Source organism: Miniopterus schreibersii (genome assembly GCF_964146895.1).
Source record: "Miniopterus schreibersii genome assembly, chromosome: 7".
NCBI classification, from domain to species: Eukaryota; Metazoa; Chordata; class Mammalia; order Chiroptera; family Miniopteridae; genus Miniopterus; species Miniopterus schreibersii.
The window spans coordinates 31,464,785-31,486,188 of record NC_138108.1 but is presented as its reverse complement, the minus strand read 5'-3'; the positions used below and the strand labels follow the sequence as shown (position 1 = coordinate 31,486,188).

At 35.5% G+C, this 21,404-nt stretch overlaps 1 protein-coding gene across 2 annotated transcripts in view; it reads right to left on the bottom strand.

Annotated features, from left to right (window-relative positions):
* COL5A2 (collagen type V alpha 2 chain) overlaps positions 1–21,404 on the bottom strand; it is a 254,405-nt gene that overhangs the window by 66,436 nt on the left and 166,565 nt on the right. For both annotated transcript variants that reach the window (XM_081142182.1, XM_081142181.1), the window contains one exon: positions 981–1,205. In XM_081142182.1, coding sequence (XP_080998308.1) covers positions 981–1,164 — 184 coding nt within the window. In that variant the 5' untranslated portion in view covers positions 1,165–1,205. The remainder of the gene's footprint in view (positions 1–980; positions 1,206–21,404) is intronic.

The following is a 21,404-nucleotide window of genomic DNA, read 5'->3' as shown; positions in this document are numbered from 1 at the left end:
TCTGTTTCAGGTAGCCCTTAGGTATCTTGTTTTTAATTCTCCCCATTATGTCTTTCCTATTACATAACTAAAATTTGAGTTTAGGTACTTATTCAAGGCACATTGTTACTTTTAAATGATATCCAAGAGGAGAATTGATAAATTACTGTCTAATGTTTCCTCAAATATACTGTTGAAAACATCATTATATTTGTTGTTATTTGCAATGATATTTGGGGTAAAAAAATAAAAATCTTGACACTGTTTTGACAATGATGCATCCAGGTCTCTATTCATGACCAGTAAAACCACCAACCTAAAACTTTAACATTAATCTTACCTAGTTCATTAAAACACATGAACGTAAACTTGTTTCTCTCCTATGTGATTCTCTTTAACACATGTACTCATATACATAGTCTAAGTTCAACACAAGCATTTTTCTCTAAAAAAAGTTTTAAAACTAGTGGTTTATATCACTGTTTTCTCCAGGATATACATTCATTCTCATTTCTTTCTTAGCCAACATTAAAAGCATTCTGCATTTATGAGCTAATGTTATAGAGGGCTCTGTGGCACTGAATTACATTAGAAATAATCATTCCACTCCCAAAGGCAAAGTTGGCACCAGGGAAGATACATGTTTTTTCTAGATCTTCTCTTAGAACATTAATCAATTTCATAGAAAACCAACAAATATCTTAGAGGCATCCAGCATGGACAGGTGAAAAATGACCATCTAAAGTGGCACAAGGAATTCTCAAATTAAACATAACCACTCAAAATTCAGCCAAAAATCCCCTTGGTTTTTAAAAAGACAGAAAATCACTGCCTCTTTCTCACTACTGTAAGTAACATGGGTGAGCAAAATCATTAACCCCAAAGACCACTGAATAATGGTTTAATTATTCTCTTGAGTTGCTTCTTTCTGAGAGCAAAAACGCTGCAACTATAAAGATGAGTCACTGGGTCAATTCTGAGTCGGCCCTAAGCGTTCTTACCAAAATTGGTATTGCCACCTCCAGTCGTATGCGGACAGACAGGGCAGCACTCCCCAGCGGGAGTGATAGGGTCGGCACATTCCAGCACTTCCTGGCACTGTATCTTGTCACAAAGAATGGCTCCATTATCACAGACACAGATCTGGCAAGGGGCAGGTTTCCAAATGTCCCTGTTTAAGTACATCTGGCCATTCTGAGTGCAGGCTATTTCTTCACCATATCCTTCTAGAATAATAATAAGAAGAAGGTTAGTAATCTGAAATTTCAGAATCTGGAAAATAATTAAGAAGATGAGTCATTTTGTGGTTTCTAAAAAATTCTGGGCTAGGCAGTGACCTCTCAAGGATGCAAAACACAGTTGAACTTACTTCATTTAGTATTTATGTCCAAAGCAATATATAATTCACAATGAAATGGTTATAATACTTATATCCTAGCAAAATAGGGGAAGAAGAAGAAAAAGTGTTCCAAAGTAGGTATGTTTAATCAGAGGAACCTTCCCAAAAGGCTTCATTTTTGAAGGTCTAAATAACAAAACATGGAAAGATAAATAAGGAGGAACAAAAATAAACCAGGTGAAAAGGGGGAGAAAATAATAGTTCTAAAGAGAATACATAATTTTTGTGCTTGGTGAACCTTCTATGACTTTCAACTCACTGGAAACTTTAGCTTAGTAAATCCCTCAACAACAGAAGAAACTATGTATTCTTGTACCATGAAGAAGAACTTTTTTAAAAAGTGTACAGGCTTATTAAAATTAGTTTTAAACGTGAGATAAAAAAGAATAACAGTGCCCTATTTTATGGAATACATTTACATTAGGCATCCTGAACTAAAGGTGCTTACTAAACTGTAACAAAAATGCAAAGCTGATACAGGCAATGTAGTAATTACCTTTGCATCAAAATTAATTAAGAAAAGCCATGCCCAAAGCAATATGACAAGCTATTATATAATACCTGCCAAATACTTTTCTATATTTAGGGAAAAATTTAATGCAGATTTGGAAAATACATACACACAGTAATAGCAATTCTATTTTACATTTGCTACATCTCTAACTTTGTGATTTTTAACAAACAAGCTATAGTATTTTAAAACATAATGCAGATCATATTGTCCTTGCTTAATTTCTTCAGGAGCTTCCTAACTGCTTAAATTCAAAAATCCTTTCTAAAGGCCCAAGGCCTTCCTCCTAGACCTTGCACAGTTTTATCCCTTTGCCTGGCACTACCTTTTCTTCCCTAATCTCAGGTCCCCATAGCTCAGTATTATGGTTTGCTTAATTGCCACCTGCCCCCCACAATTCTTCTCTGACAACCTTATAAAGGTAGACTTCCTTTAACCAATTGATATGCTTCACAGAACTCTCTTTTTTTAAAAAAAAAATATATCTTTATTGATTTCAGAGAGAGGAAAGGAGAGGGAGAGAGAAACCAGGAACACCAATGATGAGAGAGTCATTGATCGAGCCCACAACCCGGGCATGTGCCCTGACCGGGAATCAAACCCCGATCGCCTGGATCCCAGGTTGATGCTCAACCGCTGAGCCACACCTGGCCGGGCCACAGAACTCTCTTAAAGAAGTCATTCATTCATTTATCCATTCATTTTTATTGTATGCAAGGTAATCAACAGTTAGTAAAATGTGAATGAATAGGCAGAAATCACTGCCCTCATAAAATTTACTATGACTAGTATTAATTTACTTATTTTCTTATCTCCTCTATTAGTAAACTCCGTGAAGGTAAGGATTGGAGTGTCTTGTTCACTCTGGAACTGTATTTCTAAAGCTTGACACCATACTTTGCAGAGAACCAATATTCAACAAATAGTTGTTCAGTGGATGGATATAAATGAGTGAAACAATCAACCTAAATTACAGTTCACTAACTTAATTGCACCAGCATTAACTTTGTACTTTACAAAGATAAAACGAAAATATTTAAAATGCATTTGAAATTAGTTTATGAGAGAAATTATCATTTGTCAATGAATATACTCAAATGATAACACAAAACTACAGATGAAAATGATTTCAGCTTAGAATAAAGACATTAACCCAAATATTCATCTTCTGAGCTGTAGAAAGTTTTTCTTGGATAACATTCTTCTCACTGCTCTATGGAACACTTTGCTTCACATATTTAGTCTTTCATCACAGATGTTTGTCAAATGGAAAACTGCTTTCAGAGAATGACATCACATCCTGGGCTCTTTGTTATTCATAAGAAGAGCACAGAGTTTCTAATCTGTTTCCCCTTCATTAAAAGATTTTTATCATATAATACCTAGCTAATCAATAAAACATTGGTTTTATATACTATACTGAGCTACTAAAGACATTTTAACCAAGGAAAATATAAATCTCCTGCTTTAATATGCTTTTTGGCGGGGCTGTTTAAAAAAAAAAAATTTGTACATCAAATAAGCACTGTTACTTTTAGATGAAAAACCACTTTGAAACCATGTGGTTCTATGATGAATATTTTAACAAAACACAACCTATATAGAAATGGACTTACATCCATAGTCCATTAAATGATTCCATTAAGTAAATAAATTAATTGTTCATTAAGTTTTATGATTGAAAAATAAATATCCAACCACAAGCACTAAATACCATTGGCTAAAAATGAGATATGCCATAAGTTCAATTAGCTTGTTTCTCTTTCCCACACCCTTGGGGAAAAAAGGGTTCGTATGTTTTTACTCAGGAGTGAGTATGAGCCTAGTACCACATTGTGCAAAATATTGAAAATATGTGTTCCATTCCCAAAAATATATATTATTATTGTGATGTAGATTTCAGTTGCACCAATTAAACAATTAGATATGTGGAAATAGAGAATATGAAGAAAAAAACAATAAACAAGATGACATGCAATAATGTTGATTAAGTATCATTGAAACGTGTGACAGGCTTTTTTGGGGTGAGTTATCCTGTCTCCGCAGCTCCTTCAGGGTTGGAATAAAAAGACTGTGCTGATAGAAGGTCAGTTTCTTCCTGGAAGTTTAAGAAAGCATGACCTCAGTCCAAGGGGAAAATATATGGGCCACTGTATTCCTTTCTTTAAGTGACAATGTTAAAAATTAGTTTTATACTCTGAGTAATCACTGGTCCTTTTCCCCTGAGAATTTATAATTAAATTTAAGATGATATGGAAAGTTAGTTGGAATGCTTTTAAATGGCAAGAAGATGAAAAGCCACATTCGCTGCTAAACCCTGCCTTCTCTTCCCCCGCGCAAGAATCCATGCACATCACAGAGGGCTCAGAAACTCAGTGAACTCTCATTGTTCACATCTAAATAAAAGACACGTACAAAGAAACACTGGGTAGAAAATACAGGGTGTCCTGCAGCTCTCGGCTTTGAACACGGCAGCTGTGCACCTTATGATTAGGTTGACTCTTCTGTTGTCTACATAGATGTTTATTTAAATGAAAAGTAACATAGAAAGCAAAATTGCAGCCAATTTGCAGTAAAGTTTTCATGACATAATTATTTTATGAATAGCAACATTATAAAAAAATAACTAAATAGGAATTTGCATATGACATTCTGAGAAATTCAATACTGTCTTCCTGGTTCTTCTACACAAATCATAAAACTAGCCTAAGCTGCCATTAACCTTTATCTAAGGCCTAAAAGTTTAAAAATATTATTGGTCTTAAAGTACATGGGTAAACAAATATTTTTTATAAAATCTGAACAAGAATTCTAAAACTGCAATATTGTGACACTTGTATTTTTGCTATTTATGTTTCTTTAACTTTCCTAAAATTGAGGAGGGCTGGTACATATCTAATAGTACTGCTGTTATTTTGTAATCTCCCATGGTGGTGTAACTTCTAAAAATTTTATCTTCCAAGCTACAGGATTCTTTTATCCTTACCAAATGTTCTAAGAATTTGAACCGATCCATGGTGAGATCATTACCACAAATGCCTTGGCACTGGTATCTTAGAAAGAAGAGATGTATTTTATCTGACCACATTTTATTTGAGAGTAACTCACTTGTCCTATGTTTCTCACAGATTTGTGTTCTCAAAAAAGTTTATGTGCTTTTAAATTTAGTTGTAAGAATTCAGTTCTTAATCACTAGATGGCAGACCAAATCTATCATCTTATAACACAATTAGAGACCAGTCATCAGAACTGCTGTTTGACAACAATGGGCCAAGCCATGGGTCTACATTCTTTTATATAATTATCCTCGTGCAAAAAAAAAAAAAAAAAAGGGACCTTCACAGAAATGACCATATTGAAACCTTTGACTGTCAGGAGAGATGTGATTCTATTTGCATATTAAATTACTAGGGTCTACCTAAGGAATTTGAAAAATATATAATATACAAGTCCCTAAGCCTATGCTGGACATTCCCTAGACATTAACCAAAGTTCTTCTTTGCAGAAATAGAGTGTTCATGTGTCACAAAAATTTTAAATCTCCTATTTAGACAAGTGTTGGTTCAGGTCATTTTTCTCCACTGGACAGTGAGCTCCTTGGGAGCCAGACATGTGTCGTCTCAATAACCCTCACACTCAGTGTCATATAATCAGTCTTTGATAAATATAGTTGCTGCATGGATGAATATGTGAGTGAAGGAAGGAAGGAGCTCCTTCCCTGATGTACTTATTTTAAAAATAGCACATGAAGCTCTCTTTCCTCCCTCCTCAAACTGCCCAGAGGAGATGTGCACTTAGGAAACCTGTTTTGAATGAAAGGAAAATGGGTCATTTGGTGATTCTTGCCAAGTGTGCCCCTGATGTCTAGACCTCTAGGTGGCCAGAAAGGAAAAAGATGTGTCAGTCACAGCAGCTCATATTTTGGAACAATTTTCAGAACGTTATAGCAGCCCTTCAGCCTTCCTGACCCAGCTGGCCTCGGTCCCTTCTGGGGTTGTGAAGGTCTGAGCCAACAGTATTTAAAATTTCTCTGACTGTAAGAGTCTTGGTTGGGGCTAGAAGCACAGCATTGTCAGCTGGTGTCCTCATAAAGTGGGCCGAGAATGCTTTATGGGACAAAGGAGGCAGCAACAGAGCAGCTCCACTTGTCCCTCTGGACCAAACCACAGACGCCGCCTTTACCGATGCACAGCATGGCCCCAGATGCTGGATTCAGTTCCAGAGACTCTTCCAAAGAAACCCCTCCCTTCCTTCTGTTTATCATCATAAGGGAGAGACAAAGAGGTTAGAGTATTCAGTTCTTCCTTTAGACCCTTCTGAGTAAATGCCAATAATTCCACATTCATCATTTCTCTTTCCATTTCTAATCCCGAACTTTGAAAAATTAGATACATATGAAGCCACCAAGAATAGTTGAGTGGGATCAGTTGCATATTTTGACAATATTTTTCCACCTCAGCCTCAAGGTCTGTGAGCTAATTCACTGATGTGCTTATTTTAAGAGGGTGGGTGGGTGGGGGAGTACGGAGCAAGCTGTGGAATTCTGCATCTTTTGTCCTTCAACCCACCTACAGACTTTCGCTTTCCAATGAGCCCTCCAAATCTTTTTAGGATGGTTATTCAAATTATTACTTTTTTGGTGTTTTCCTCCTCTCTTGTATAGCACCAACTGAGCAACAATAAGCATTTAATGATTATTTGAGCCAAATTAAATTGCTATTGCACTAAGGACAGTCATAGTTTATATTCTAAATATAATAACAATTAATTTTGAAAACATATCGTGAAACCTGGGAGAGTAAAAAGAAGACAACTCACACACAGTATTTCAGTGAAGCATACAAATAAAATGAGATTGGATAAACTGTCTACAAAGGTGGTTAGCTTTTGCAGCGAGCCCATCAAACATTTCTCAGTTCAGATGCAAAGCCTTTTCAGTTAACTAGTAAAACCGCTGTTTTAACTTAAATGGGAAAAATAAAAAGGAAAATATCCCATATTAGGGACTAAAGTTTCTTTCCATGTAACACTGAGGAATCTACACAAGTGTGGCCAAAACATGAAACTAAAATTACACATGATGCACATGCAATGCTCATCTACAACTCTGTCTGGAAAACCAACTCTCAGTCTGCTAATACATTTGACATAGATTTTTTTTCCCCCTCCAAAAACATGGCCAAACTATTGAATAGCTGTAAAATCACCACAAAGAGAATGTGGCCTGCCTTATACTGAATATGCTAGAAATTTCACTAGTCATTTCTATAGCACACCCAAGTCTTACTTTCTAATGCTATTCCTCAGTGAATAAAGTAAGCATCTGTGCTATGCCAATGTGTCTGCCTACTTAAATGCACACACTGTTCTGAGTGTTTTGAATAAAGTCTGTCTCCTTAATGTCCCCCCGTAGTTAGATTGCTTGAGCTAAAGTGGAGAAACCAAAATCTTCCTAGGTATTTCTCTTTTAAATGAGTGGTAAGACACTTTTAGAATCAATTCAACTCTATCTTACGATTTTTTGGCAGCTACATCTTGTGTTCTTTCTCTGTCTTCCCTGATACAGAAGCATATGTAGGCCTCTAGAGAAACTACAGACTTTGTAGTAGGTCCAATCCTCCTAATTCAGCCTCTGTTGGCTTGTTCTTTATCACTGCCCTTGTCCTGACCAAACTGAAATTTATTTTGCAATGATCTCAACATTCCACAGTTCTTGATGTCTTTTTGATCACATTCATTTTACTACCAAAGATTCTAAAATATTCTGAAGTGTCTAAAGGCAGCCTGAAGGGGTTGCTCTGGAGCTCACTTCTGGAGGCAGGTGGGCACTAGTGCTTTCATCCTGAAGGAATAATTCCTAAGTTTACCCACCTGGATATATTCAGAGACTTGACCCCATAATACCCGATTTTGTCCTGAACTACCTAGGTTTTATTAATGTCTATTTTGTAGCTATTATAAGTGTGATTTCACTGAAGAACAGAAATAAAAATAGGTTTTACCCTTGTTTCTGGCATTCCCTACCAAATCACTTCCAGAGCAGGGAACAGACTCCTTAAAATAAGACTAAAACCATTTCAAAATTGAAACCCTTCTCTTCAGCTTCATGTTCAGCTTACTTCTGTAATACACATTAATGACTATATAGAATCCACCTCATGCATTGTAGTTTTAAGCCTCAATATGTTCCAGATCTCAACACCAGAAAAATGCCACAGTAATATTCACAAAGAGAGAACCTGCTGCCTTTACTGGGAAGCTGAATTAATAACCTTCTAGATGCACAGCAAAGCCATTCATTGGGAAATTTTTGTGCTTCTGGGGGAACAATAGACAAGAAAAATTAAGGTAGAAGCAGGAGGAGGAGACAGGGGAGGAGAGGAGAGGAGTCAGGAAGACCAACAGCCAAGGCAATCATTTCTTCTCCCAAACATCTTTACTACATCCAGAAGGAAGATCTGCAAGTTCCTTTTGTAAGATATGGAACTAAATATATGAATAACCCATGGACACACACAATAGTGTGATGAAAGCCTGGGGCAGGGAGTAGGTGCAGGGTGGAAGGGGTCAATGGGGAAAAAGGGGGACATCTGTAATACTTTCAACAATAAAGATAATTTTTTTTTTAAATCTGAAAATAAAGACTATTAAAATTCCCTTGGGACATAAAAAGATACAGAACTAAACTAGGAATATTTCATTATTCTATGGTTGGGTAAGAAAAAATACAAAAAAATATAATGTAATCTAAGACTTTGACCTATAAATTCTTGTGCTTCTGAGAAGTAAGTTTCCTTTAATAAGTAAACAAATGGAAACCAAATTAAGATACTCTTACGTAGAGGAAATGTGAACATGGAAAGCCTTACTGGAATTTCAAAAGCTTTAAAGTATTAATAATTATTCAATACTATTCCTTTTAATTTTATTTAAATTCTGATTTTTATCACTACTGTTTAATTCATATTTTAATTTCTTAAAAAATGATGACTATAAAGAAAATATCTATAGAAAGACAAGTACCATATGATTTCACTCATATGTGGAATTTAATGAACTGAATCACCAAGCAAAATAGGAACAGACTCATAGATAGAGAGCAGGCAGACAGCTCTGGTGGGGGGTTGGGGAGGTGGGTGTGGAAGGATTAAGAAAAAAATTTTAAAAAGGGAGAGAACTCATGACCATGGACAACAGTATGGTGACTGTGTGTGGGGAGGGGTGAAAGAGCATAGAGGGGATAAATGGTGATGAAAAAATAAAGTAAAATAAGATAGTAAAAATATAAAGGAAAACTGTTACTTTCTTAAAATATAGGTGAGAAGGTTTAAAATTTTCAAAAAATTTTAAATTATTTGCTCAATCCCAAATAGGTATGGAACACTTATTTTTATGCTAAACATAATGGTTCACAGGTGTTGAGCTGAGAGGAGGAAAATGTAGAACATCTGCTAACCTGTGGAGTATAAAATTTAGATTAGACAAAAAGACAGATTAATAGGTTGTTTGCTTTAGTAGAGGAAAATAGTGCCTCAGGTTCTCTATTTAATATACAGAAAGAGATAAAAAATTAGTCTTAACTTTTGGGGGCAAAATAAAATATTCTAGGGTATCACAAATAAAGTTGCCTTAAATTGCTGCTGAAAGTAATCCAAATAAATTAGTCAATCTGGCAAGAGAAATGGAGGCATTATTTAATCCATTTAGTCAATATTTATTTATACAGCAAATTTTATTGAATACTTGTCTAGTGCAAGAGCATACTTTGGATCATGAAATGAGACATTTGGAGTCCAGCTTTCTTGCCAAAAACAATCAAAATATACAGAGGTTGCAATATGTAATGAAACTGTCTTGTAGGAGAAAAAATAAGTGTGCACATATATGCAGTTCATTCTGGAAAATCTGCATACACATTGAAATTTTAGAAAGTCAATTCCATTTTCTCATTAACTATATGAGTCCCAGGCCCTTTTGAATTATTGGTCCCTATTCTGGAAATCTTCCTCTGTGTTTTGAGCAGTATTTGCCTAATACTATTTATTTTAATTAACTAGAACTAATTCTCAGGAACATCAACTTGAGGATTTTCTAGAATCCAAAACAAAAACAACCTTCAATCACTGCAGGAAAGAAAAGTTATATTTATAAAAGCAGACTTCAAATAAGCTAGAAGTGAAAGAAATACAGAATTCCAAAGGCATTAAATCAAGCATAGATTGATCACCTATCTGACTGTCCTTCAGTGACCTATTTGGTAATAAAATGTATTTCAAACTCTAGGACAGTCTGACTATATATAAGTGAGAAAACAGACACCCACAAATGCACACCATCCAAAAAAATCCCCCCAGTGCAGCAGCCTTAGAGCTAAGGCCATAGTTTCAAGGTCCCTGTGTGTGTTTTAGGCTTCCTTGAATATTTTTGTCTTCCAATAGCTTTGGTATCAAGAATAATTTCAAATTATAAAGAACTTTGAAGCAAACACCCAAATGACATAATGTATGCCCTGGCCAGTGGGGCTCAGTTGGTTGGGGTATCATCAGTGCAATTCCCAGTCAGGGCACATCCCCAGGTTGTGGGTTTGACTCCTGGCCAGGGTGTATTCGGGAGGCAACCAATCCATGTTTCTCTCACACTGATGTTTCTCTCTCTCTTTCCCTCAACCTCCCTCTCTCTCTCTAAAAATATCAGTAAAAACATGTCCTCAGGTGAGAATTTAAAAAATAACATCATGTATGCCTTTTGATAATATAATTTACTTATTTAACAACTATTTATTATCTGTCTGTTACTTTTCCAAGCATTGGGAATACAGGGGCCACCCCACCCTTAAGAAGCCCACAGACTAGTGAGAAAACCAGTCCAGCAACAGACTAGTTGAACATAGTTTTTTAAGTATAAAACTAGAAGCAAACCAAGTTGTTGTGGGACTACTTAAGAAAGGCAGTTCGCTTAGGCTGGAGAAGTTTATGTAAGAGAAGTCAAGAGTTCTGTGATTCAAGTTTGGTAATTTCCTTATTTATTTTTCTTTAATTTAATACTTTTTCGTGTGTGTGTGTGTGTTTTAGGTGAAAAAACTAAAATCCAAAGTGGTTTCTTCCAAAAATTCATTTCCAAGCTGGATAATGTTGTCACTCCTGGCCTTTGCTGGTAACTGGCAATGGACTCCTCCTCTCTGCCAACTGGCTAGGAAGATCTGAAGGAGTATGGGCACTTCCCCTCACTTACTACTTCCTATTTTCCTTTCTTTGTCATTTCTTCTCTTGCCTGAGGATAAAACAACAGCACTCTTGTTTCTAATCCTCCCAGTGCCTCCATAGTAGTTGCCTTAGAGGGGAATGGGTGTGCCAGCCAACAGTGCAGAAGCCAGGGCACTCCACACAGCAACATGGGAGGAACCAGTTGCCACTGATGACTAAGCCTGGCAACACTGTGATGAATTATAAATGAGTTTTTCCAGATCCAGTTCCACAGCCATTTGGAAATTCAGCAAAACCAAATTTAAATATAATTTTTCAAATTTAGATGCAGAATTCTGTATTATACTGGCTTGACATTTTAGGAAGTCAAAAATAGTTGTATCATAAAATGTCTAGTTTGAAAGACAATGAGATTCATCCATGCATGCTAGTTTATAGTTTAGAAAACAGTGTGAATTAAGGTATCAAATACCTGTGCTAGAAGTTCACTCATTTTATACTTAGTAAATCCATTCATATCCATTTTCAGATTACTTAAGTATTTATCAAGAGTCTACTCTATATTTGACTACACCTCATGCCAGAGAGATGCAAAAGTAAAAGACACACAAGGTACTCCTGAAGAGCTTTTAATTGAGAAAATAAGAAGGAAGCTTATAAAAGTATTTGTTTTTAACAAATATTTACTAAGGGGTATATAAAGTATCTGCTATCCAGTTATTTCTCCAATGACCACAATTAGTCAAGGTAATAAATTGTTTATGTAAGATACTAGGTTTGAGGAATTATGTATAATAAATAAGAAAAGATGGGATCACTATGAACTAAACATCTGAAGGGGGTGAGTAGAAGTGAGTTCTAAAGTAGGCACTGAAAAATGCAAGGTATTTGAGGTGGTGGAGGTATGGAAAACTGCATGGGAAGGGAGCAGGAACCACCTTCAAGAGTCATGGAAAGAAGGGCAAATATGCCATATCAGGAGTGAAGAAAGGGGGATAAATCCGTGAAACACCAAATAGAAAATATGCAGGGTTTGACTGACTATGGTTGGGATAAGGTATTACAAAAATTAACAAATAACTTCAGAGGTAAATGAATAAATGAAGTAACATCTATTGGATACGATTATGGATTGAATCATGTCCCCCCAAAAGATATGTTGACGTTATTTGGAAATAAGTCCTCTGAAGATAAAATGACTTCAGATGAGAGACACTGAGAGACACAAACACATGTGATGGAGGCAAAGATTGAAGTGCTGCAGCTGCAAAGCAAGGAAAGTCAGGGAATGCTGGCAACCACCAAAAGTTAGGAAGGATTCTCCCCCTAGAGGTTTCAGAGAGAGCACAGTGCTGCCAACACCTTGATTTTGGACTTATAGCTTCCAGAATTGCAAGAGAATACATTTCTGTTGTTATAAGCCACCCATTTTGTCATGCTTTGTTATGCAACAGCCATAGATAATTAACACAGGTCTCTACAGGATACAAGATTGGTCTAGAAACTGAATGAAATAGAAATTTGGAAAGATACATAAATTTCATTGGAAAAATTATGAATCTTATTTAAGGCACATTGGGATGGATATTAAGGAAGAACAAACTATTATAAATATTAATAGCTACTATTTATTGTGCTATAAGGGCTATGTTAAATGCCTTATGAAAATTCCATACTTAATCCTTACATCCACCCTGGTAGAAGCTTGGAGTCAATCAAAATCACAAAGTTAGTGAGCGGCAGAGCCAATATTTGAACAACCACACACTCTTAACTACAACAATCTAAGTTAGACAGTTGGGCTGCCACTTTAGATAAATGATAATGGGGAGACAAGTTTGTGTGTATTATATTTAAAATTCACACTCTAAATGTAAATTTTGAATAAATGAGAGTAGCAAACTGGCAGCCCATAGGAAGGAGGAAAAGCAAGAGGGGTCTGGATTAACTTGAAAGAAAAGAGAGTAAAGCATGGTGTACCTTAGAGATAGGAAACAGGAGAGATTATGATGGGTGTTGTTTTTTTAATGAATTTGTTATCAAAGGGAAGCAAGCAAAACATACTAAGAATGTGAACTCCATTCTTTCTTTCTATTCAGCTCCCAGCTCTAAATGGTCAGTTTTTCATTTCCTGATGCTATGCATATGTAGCCACCAAATGTTACCATTCTAATATCCTGTGAAATTTCCCCTAGCTATCCTGAGGCTTCACAGGATACTGATGGGAAAAAACTGTCTCCATGACACAAATAAGCCTTCAGGAGTTTGGATGAGAATGGAGAGTAAGTGATTTAATACCAACTATTATTCAGTTCTTTAGATTGGTTTACAGGGCACAGGAAATGAAATTTTCCCCAGAGAATTCGCTTGCATTATACAAATATGACTCCCCTAATAGCAAACAATATACTGTATTCTATCTACTTTATTTAGACTAAAGAGGTGATGCTGAAAAAGCCATTAGGAAAAAATTCAATAAAACTCAACACTAAATAATACGACTTAAAGCATATCACCAACCACCTGTTTTTAAAATTACCTCCTATTCAAGTCTTCATTTCCTTTCATTTTTCTGAAGTGTAAACTAGACTTCACCAAAATTCTTACTGTGTTTTTTTTAAATTTAATCTTTTGTGAAGAGTTTTGAAAATAAAAACTTCCTCCAACAACCAAGCTACAACTTTAATTTTTTCCTGTTTTAGTAAGCATCAATTAAGTCGCAATCAATTTGACTGGCAATAACCATTAGAAATAAAATCATAAAATAAATGTGATTGCTTATTTTGTTTTATAATAATAAAAGAGTGATCTAACAAAAAAATTTAAACCTGATCCATTTGCATACTTATTTAATGAAAGATAACTGGGTGAATCTGCACATTCTTATGATGTTAATGGAACAGCAGAGTTTGAGTTACTTAATGGAACTTTATCAGCTAAATATCAAACTTAAAGGCTGATGGGATTTATCGTGAGCTCAGCTAAACTCTTCATGACTGAAGCATATTAGCAAATAAGATGACAAGGTGGACTGGGTAAAAAGGAAACTTAAAATGCCTATGTCTCCACCAATAGAAATTCCTCAGGAGCTGTAGAGGTTCAGCCATAGGGGAATAAGGCCTAGGCCGTGCACAGCATCTGAACTGCTAACCAGAGGAGCACATTTAGAGGCATTATTTTCTGCCCACCCACATCTACCAATGACTTCTTTGGGAGTTAGGAATTCTAAAGCATACACAAACTTGTTCTCCATATGTGGAGCAAATTGTATGTACACCAGAATTCACTTATCCCACATTATTCTACCTCAACTTGTAAAATTAGAGTAAGTTTTTTTATCCCTTATGGGCCCCCAGGCTTTGGATTCCTTTAACTGTCTATAAAGCGAGTAAAGAGTTTACCCAGAACTTACAGGACTATGAAATAGGCAGTGGTAACCCTCTCCCAGCCATGACGTTATGCTACTTCAGCCGATGTATGATGAATTAAAAACTCTACTTTTTAGAGTATTCTAAAGATGCCAGAAACTTAAAAATTGATTCTTAAATGGAACTTGACTATATTTAAAATTATTTGGGGTTAATTTAGCTTTGTAATCATTCAGTTTGTCGATCTTAAGAGTTAAATAATTTAAAATATTAGTAAAGGAAAAAGTCAATGTGACAATAAAATATCAAGATGTATATTATTTAACAGTATATGTAGATTCTTTACAATGGTAATATTTTGTGTAATGGAAAAAGACCGGCAAATTTCCCTCAGTTATCATTACTAACACCAAATTAATATTTCCTATTTTAATAATATTCTTAATACCTAAGTTTTTTTATTATTTAAAAAGTGCTTTTCTTTCCTAATATTTAAAACACATTTATAAAATTTTATTTCTTTTCATGTCATTAAACAGGGGTGAATTTCAAGAAAAGCCATATGGTATTTAGAGCACATCAAGTGGAACATTCTGCAGAATTTCTTAAGAGGAAAAGGAAATCAGCTCTTTGGCAATTATATTAAAATGTCAAAAAGTCCTAAAACTCAGGGAAAATAAGTTATGTTTCTTAGTAAAGCAAATAAAATACAGATGCTCCTCGACTTAAATAAACCCATTGTAAGTTGAAAATGTCTTAAGTACTAAATACATTTAGTACACCTAGCTGGCCAAACATCGTAGCTTAATGTAGCCTACCTTAAACATGCTCAGGGCACAATATCCAAAAACACTACCAAGACAGTACACTGCAGAGTGTTCCTTATTTTTTTTTTTTTTTAAATATATCTTTATTGATTTCAGAGAGAGGAAAGGAGAGGGAGAGAGAGAGGCAGAAACATCAATGATGAGAGAGTCAGTGATCGAGCCCGCAACCCGGGCATGTGCCCTGACCGGGAATCGAACCCTGATCGCCTGGATCCCAGGTCGACGCTCAACCGCTGAGCCATGGCCGGCTGGGCAAGTGATCCTTATTTACCCTCCTGATGGTGTGCCTGACTTGGAGCTGTGGCTCACGGCCGCTGCCCAGCATCAGGGAGAATATCATATTGCATATAGCCCAGGAAAAGATCGATGCGTATCACTCGCATACCATATTAAAGTCGAAAAATCGTAAGTCAAACCATGTAATTCAGGGACCGACTACAATGTAAATCAAATAAAATTTCCACTACAGAGGTAGCATTGTAATAAAAAAAAAAAGCATTCCAAACTAAGGGCCTAACTCCAGCGATAACAAAAATGACCATATTTTTTTAAACGAAAGTATACAACCCAGTGTGCTATGTAGGAGCCTTGTAAAGGTCTTGGAAGAGTAAGGGAACAAATTGGGGTCTCCAAAGAAATATCTACAGAAATACTCCAAGAAATGCTAAGGCCCTGAGCAGAGAGAATATGATATGTATCCATCCAACAAATATTGAGCACCTACTACATGCCATTTCCTAGGTACTAGAACTAAACAAAACAAAGACACCTTTCTAATTTCAAGTAGCTATAGCCCAGGGAGGGAGACAGTCAGATAATCAAGCAACTGAAGTACGTAAGTAGTACCTTGATGAAAATAAATACAGGATGCTAAGGGAGGACACAGCATTGCTGAAGGCATTTTGGAGGAGGAATACGTTAGCCTTTTTGGTGGAAGAGGTGTGTCAGCTGAGGTTTGAGGAAGAAGTAGAATTTATCCAGGAGCTATATGTAATTTGCTATGGCTAGAAGAAAGAGTGGGAAAGAAAAGACACAGAAGAGGAAAGAGGAACGGAGTGGTGGGTAAGGGGCAGGGCTGGAAGAAGGGCAGCACCAGGGGTCTGGAGCAGATTTTGGGTGCACTTCAGGCCTCTTTCTTTGGCTCCACCTTCATAGTAAGTAGGACTCTGTCAGCTCAAATCAAGAGAATGAGGAATGGGGACCGAGAAGGCAAACTTGTAGCTCTGACTGGTAAGCCTTAAGATATATTTTGACTCTTAACCTAGTCACCAGGAGCCCCTAAAAGGCAAAGTGATGCAGGGGGGATGGAAACAGAGGAGTTGAGGAACCTTAAGCTTTTTGTTTTATTTTGATTTTTGAGCTCTGGCACGGAAAATTACTTGTTATGAAACCTTTGGCAAATAACTTTTTTGGTTCCCAATTTTTTATCTAAAAAATAAGAGTAATACACACCACCCCAAAGGATGTTTTGAGAATCAAATAGATGTGAAAGTGCTTTGAAATATTGACATATGTTATTCAAACACAACTGTTATTTAGCATAAGGTTCCCAGGCTTCTCTTGTCTGCCTCAACCCCATTTTCATGTATAGCAAAAGCAAATTCATGCTCAAGAGCTCTCTCCCCCTTATAGGGACCTATCACAATCTGTAATAGGGTGAGGGAGGACAGAGAAAGCATGTATTGCATTATATTGGCAGAAATCCATTTGTATAGAGCTAAGAACAGTGGAGGAATCCTGTTTCTCCCACAAAACACCTTCAGGTCAAGTATTTCACAATCATGTTTCTGATCTGTCTACATAAATAACATCACAAAACAGAGTGCACTCAGATTTCAAGAACAGCACTGGTAACACATAGGGAAAATGGAAAAGATGATTTCTGTAGGGTAACAGGAATTTTTCTGAGTTAGCATATGAGACTGGACAAAGCCACTGCAGCAATTAGTCGGGCCTGTTAATGTCACAATATCTGAGCTACCTCCCCCCCCAATACACCTGTGCTTAATATAATCACAGTCGGAAAGATTTTTGAGGCCAATTATATGGAACCTTGACAAGAGAATTGTTAAGCTGTGGCAGAATATGACCATATTTAATTATATTTCAGTTCTTTCATTCAAAGATTTCACTCAAAATTAGTCCCTTAAAAATTGTGTTTTCCATGACTTTAAACGTGTATTCCTCAAATCAAGGAGTTTCTTTTTTAAAAAAAAATTTTTACATTTCAGATTTGATTTTGTTTTAAATTGGTGCTTCTCAAATCTAGCTTTGAAATCAGAATTGCTCGAAGAATTTTTTTAAATATAAATTCCTAGACCCTACCTTTTATGATTCTGATTTGCTTTGCAACTGGAAGTCTGGTTTTTTTTAAAAGCTTCTCTAGTATTATGATGCCAGATTTGGGAGTTATCGCTGTAGTCATCACAAGTATTTCCATGATGCACTACTTTCTTTAAGTGGAAGAAACAAGAAAACTATTGTTCCTTAGGATGAGCCACACCCACTTGCCTTTCCTGCCTATGTCCAGTTGTTAGAGAATATAGATTTTTGTTCCTTCCTTGTAACAACAGCTAAGTTCTATTCCCTTCCACAGGAAAATTTACCACTAAGAACTACCACAAACCTAAAATCTCACTCAATAATCATCTTTCTAAAAGTGTAAACACTCTTAAATTAAAATCACTTAAATCATTATGACCCTTCTGTGTTTTTGTAATAAATCTCCCTGAACAAGTATTCAGTTTAGATCAGTACAGTGAGATTCTGTTGTGAATATAAGATGTTGCAAAGCTCCCCCCAGAACCTGGTGTGCCTTTATGGTCCACTGGTGAGTTGTATCACTAGGTAGAATTCACAAACCAAAAAAAACCCAAAAAAACTCTCAAGAAAAACATTTCACAGGGAGAATTTAACAAGAAAAAACAACACCTACCTTACAGAAAACAGATGGCTAGCATTACTAAAGCTGGAAGGTTGCAAGCTGTGCCCTCGGCTTGCTTTTTGTGCTTTTATAAACTGGCAGGGAAAATCTCTTATGTTTTTCCAAAAGAGGCCCAGTCCATAAATAATTTGCTAAAGAAATCTGGAAATCCATATTCTGAATATGAGATGTGTACAATGATTAAAAAATGACTTTTTAGTTCCTTTTATTTTGAGACAATTCTGAGATATTCCTTAAATATGCAAGACTAGATAAAGAGAAAACAGTGTGAACAAAATAATAGTTTATATGTCAAATATTGATTTTGTTTTCATCTTTTAAAATCCCCCTCTTCTCTTTCACATGCAAAAACTATTAGGTGATATTAATGTTCATAAATTACCTATTAAATTTCAAAATCATAGTACATGGCCCAGGTAATTATTTTCAAGTTAGGAATCAAAGAGTGACTTAATGGTATATTATGTGCATTCATTCAAAGTTTACCTATGCTAAGATTTAGGGGAAGAGTTTGGATTATAATTTAGCCATTTATTAAATAATCATATTATACAGCTACATCATAGATGAGAGTATGCTGGGAGGCTTATAGTAATGGAAAGTTCATGCCCTCGTGTGCCATGAATGCTTTAGTTGTTTTAAACTGTACTCTTTTAGTGACTCTGTCTATAGTAGTTATGAATTTTATGACTATAACCAACCTTGAAGCAAAGAAAAATGAAAGAAATGATCAGTTAACTAAAGTAAGATGTCTGTATTGAGATATTCTAGAGATCATCTTGGCGACAGAAATAAATGCTTTTCCCTTTTTATATTCCTTCAGTTCAATTTGACAAAAATGTATTTTCTGCCTTCTCTGTGCCAGACACTTCCCTGGACACTGGTGACAGACTGATGGACTACACATTCCTGAATACTTTCACTTCTGAATTAAAACAGTTTCACCTGGTTTTGCACAAGCATTTTCCTTCCTCTAGTAACTCATGGAAAGATGACAGTATTTTGTAGGTAGAATCTCTGTGTGTCCTTTTGGACAATTTACTCTAAACCCTGTTAATCACAAAGCTATTGTGAGAAGGGATTCAGTGAAAATAATGTTTGACTTTTTACTTATAGAAATAATTGAAAAAAGATTAAATTTTGATTTGGAATTTCTTTAACAAATCATTTACTCATTCAATAACTATTAATTGAGCACATAATATGTGCTCAATTTTAAAAGGTTGCTTACATCTATAAAATGTTGATCATGTCCATCCCTAATTTTTTGCTTTACTACCTCCTAGATTACACTCTCCTCTGAGGCAGGGTATTTCTTGTTGTGTTCATAAACCACATTCTTAACATCTAGCAGGGGAGACATAGTGGGTGTTCATTGTAGTTGCACAAAGTGAAAGGAAAGGAAGAAAAGCAAATCAGAGGATTGCTACCATATTTACATAAAGCCACTTTGACTCTAAAAAGATTTCAACCTTTCTATCACCTCTTATATAGGGATAAGTGTTTATTTCATTGTATAGGTAAAGAAATATTCAGAAGATAAACCTACATTCCTATCTTTTGCACAAGTAACTGTGAAATATGAATCCACAGTTTCATCCTAGTTTTTAAATCCTAAGGCATATTAAAAAGCTCAGTATATTTCATTTTCATTCATTAAATACATATTTATGTTGAGAACCTACTATATATTTGGCACAAAACTAGTGTTAGGAATGTAACTGTTCCTCAAGGAGCTTACATGCTAGCGGAGGGAAACAGAAAATAACCAAATAAATACATAATCTTATAAGACATTGAACAGTGATAAGTGTTATGAAGAAAACTGCAATAAGGTCAAGTCAGAGTGCTAGGGGAGAAGGGAATTAAATGGAGAGGGAAGAATGGGGCCAATTTTAATAAACAGGGATGATCTCACAGGGAAAGTAGGATATGAGCAGAGATCTGAAAGAAATAGTATTTTTAAACAACCATTCTTATTAGGAAACATGTCATCTTTAAGTAGAGTTATCATTAAAAGCAATTTTAAGTTCTTTCTTGGGTTTTAGGAAATTACTCTGACAATTAAGTATATTGTAAAGTTCATATAATGGGACATTTTGCCAATGTGATTTAACAGCAAATAAAACACAAAGCATCAAAAATATTCATTTCTGCCCTAAAACTGTTCGTGCTATTTGAAAAATGTCATGAAAATGTCAGAATCATTCCATGAGAGAAAAAAATTAACTTTTGCTTAAAGAATTCTCAGCTGAAAAAAATTGTTTAATGAATTAGATTGTCTTACAACACCAAGACAGATAGTATTAGGACACGTTATTGGACAAAATAGAGTTGGACTTTAAGAGTCAGAGGTTGGCTGTGAGCTGCTGTTGGGACTGAAGGCAGCTGTAAGCACTGTGCTTAATTCATAGGGAAAGGCATGTGTCACAAACAGGTGGATTTCTGTTGAACAGAAACAGTAACAACTAGGCTTAAAGGTCACTAATAAGACAGCCTGTCTAGACCTGGGGGAAGGAAAATATGATGATTCTTCATGCAATTTGGCTTCAAGAGAACACACTGATGATACCCTGCTTTGCACCAAAAGGTGAAAATCTAGCAATTCTAATGAAATGTGAATTTAAGAACTGAATTGACAAAAGACTCAACTACAATTCAACTAGTTATACTGTCCCTCCAAGATATCTTCATTATATATATAAAAATTTCAGCTAAATTCACCTCTTATACTTGGTAAAACAAACTAAAGGAGAAAGGGCGACATTCTATACGCTAATCAACAATTACATATTTCTCCAAATTACATTTAAATATTTTAAACAAAATAATTCTATGTAATATAAATGGTAAAATATAAATACTAATTTTGGGTTAATTCAGAAGATAATAGATTTTGATTATAAAGTATTTAACTTATCTACTGAGGTTCATAATTTGATAGACTATATTAAAATGTCTGTTATTTGAACAATTAAGTCCTTGAAATGAATGGACATGTGATTAAACATGCTCATGGCAAGGTTCTCTGACCTCAAGAGGCCAGACTAGCCACGTTTTACATCTATTTTTATGATATGTAATCATGGCCTACTTTTTAGAGACATAAGTAGAAGTTTCCTACCACATCAACATTCCAGAATAACAGTATCATTTTGGTACAGACAACTTCA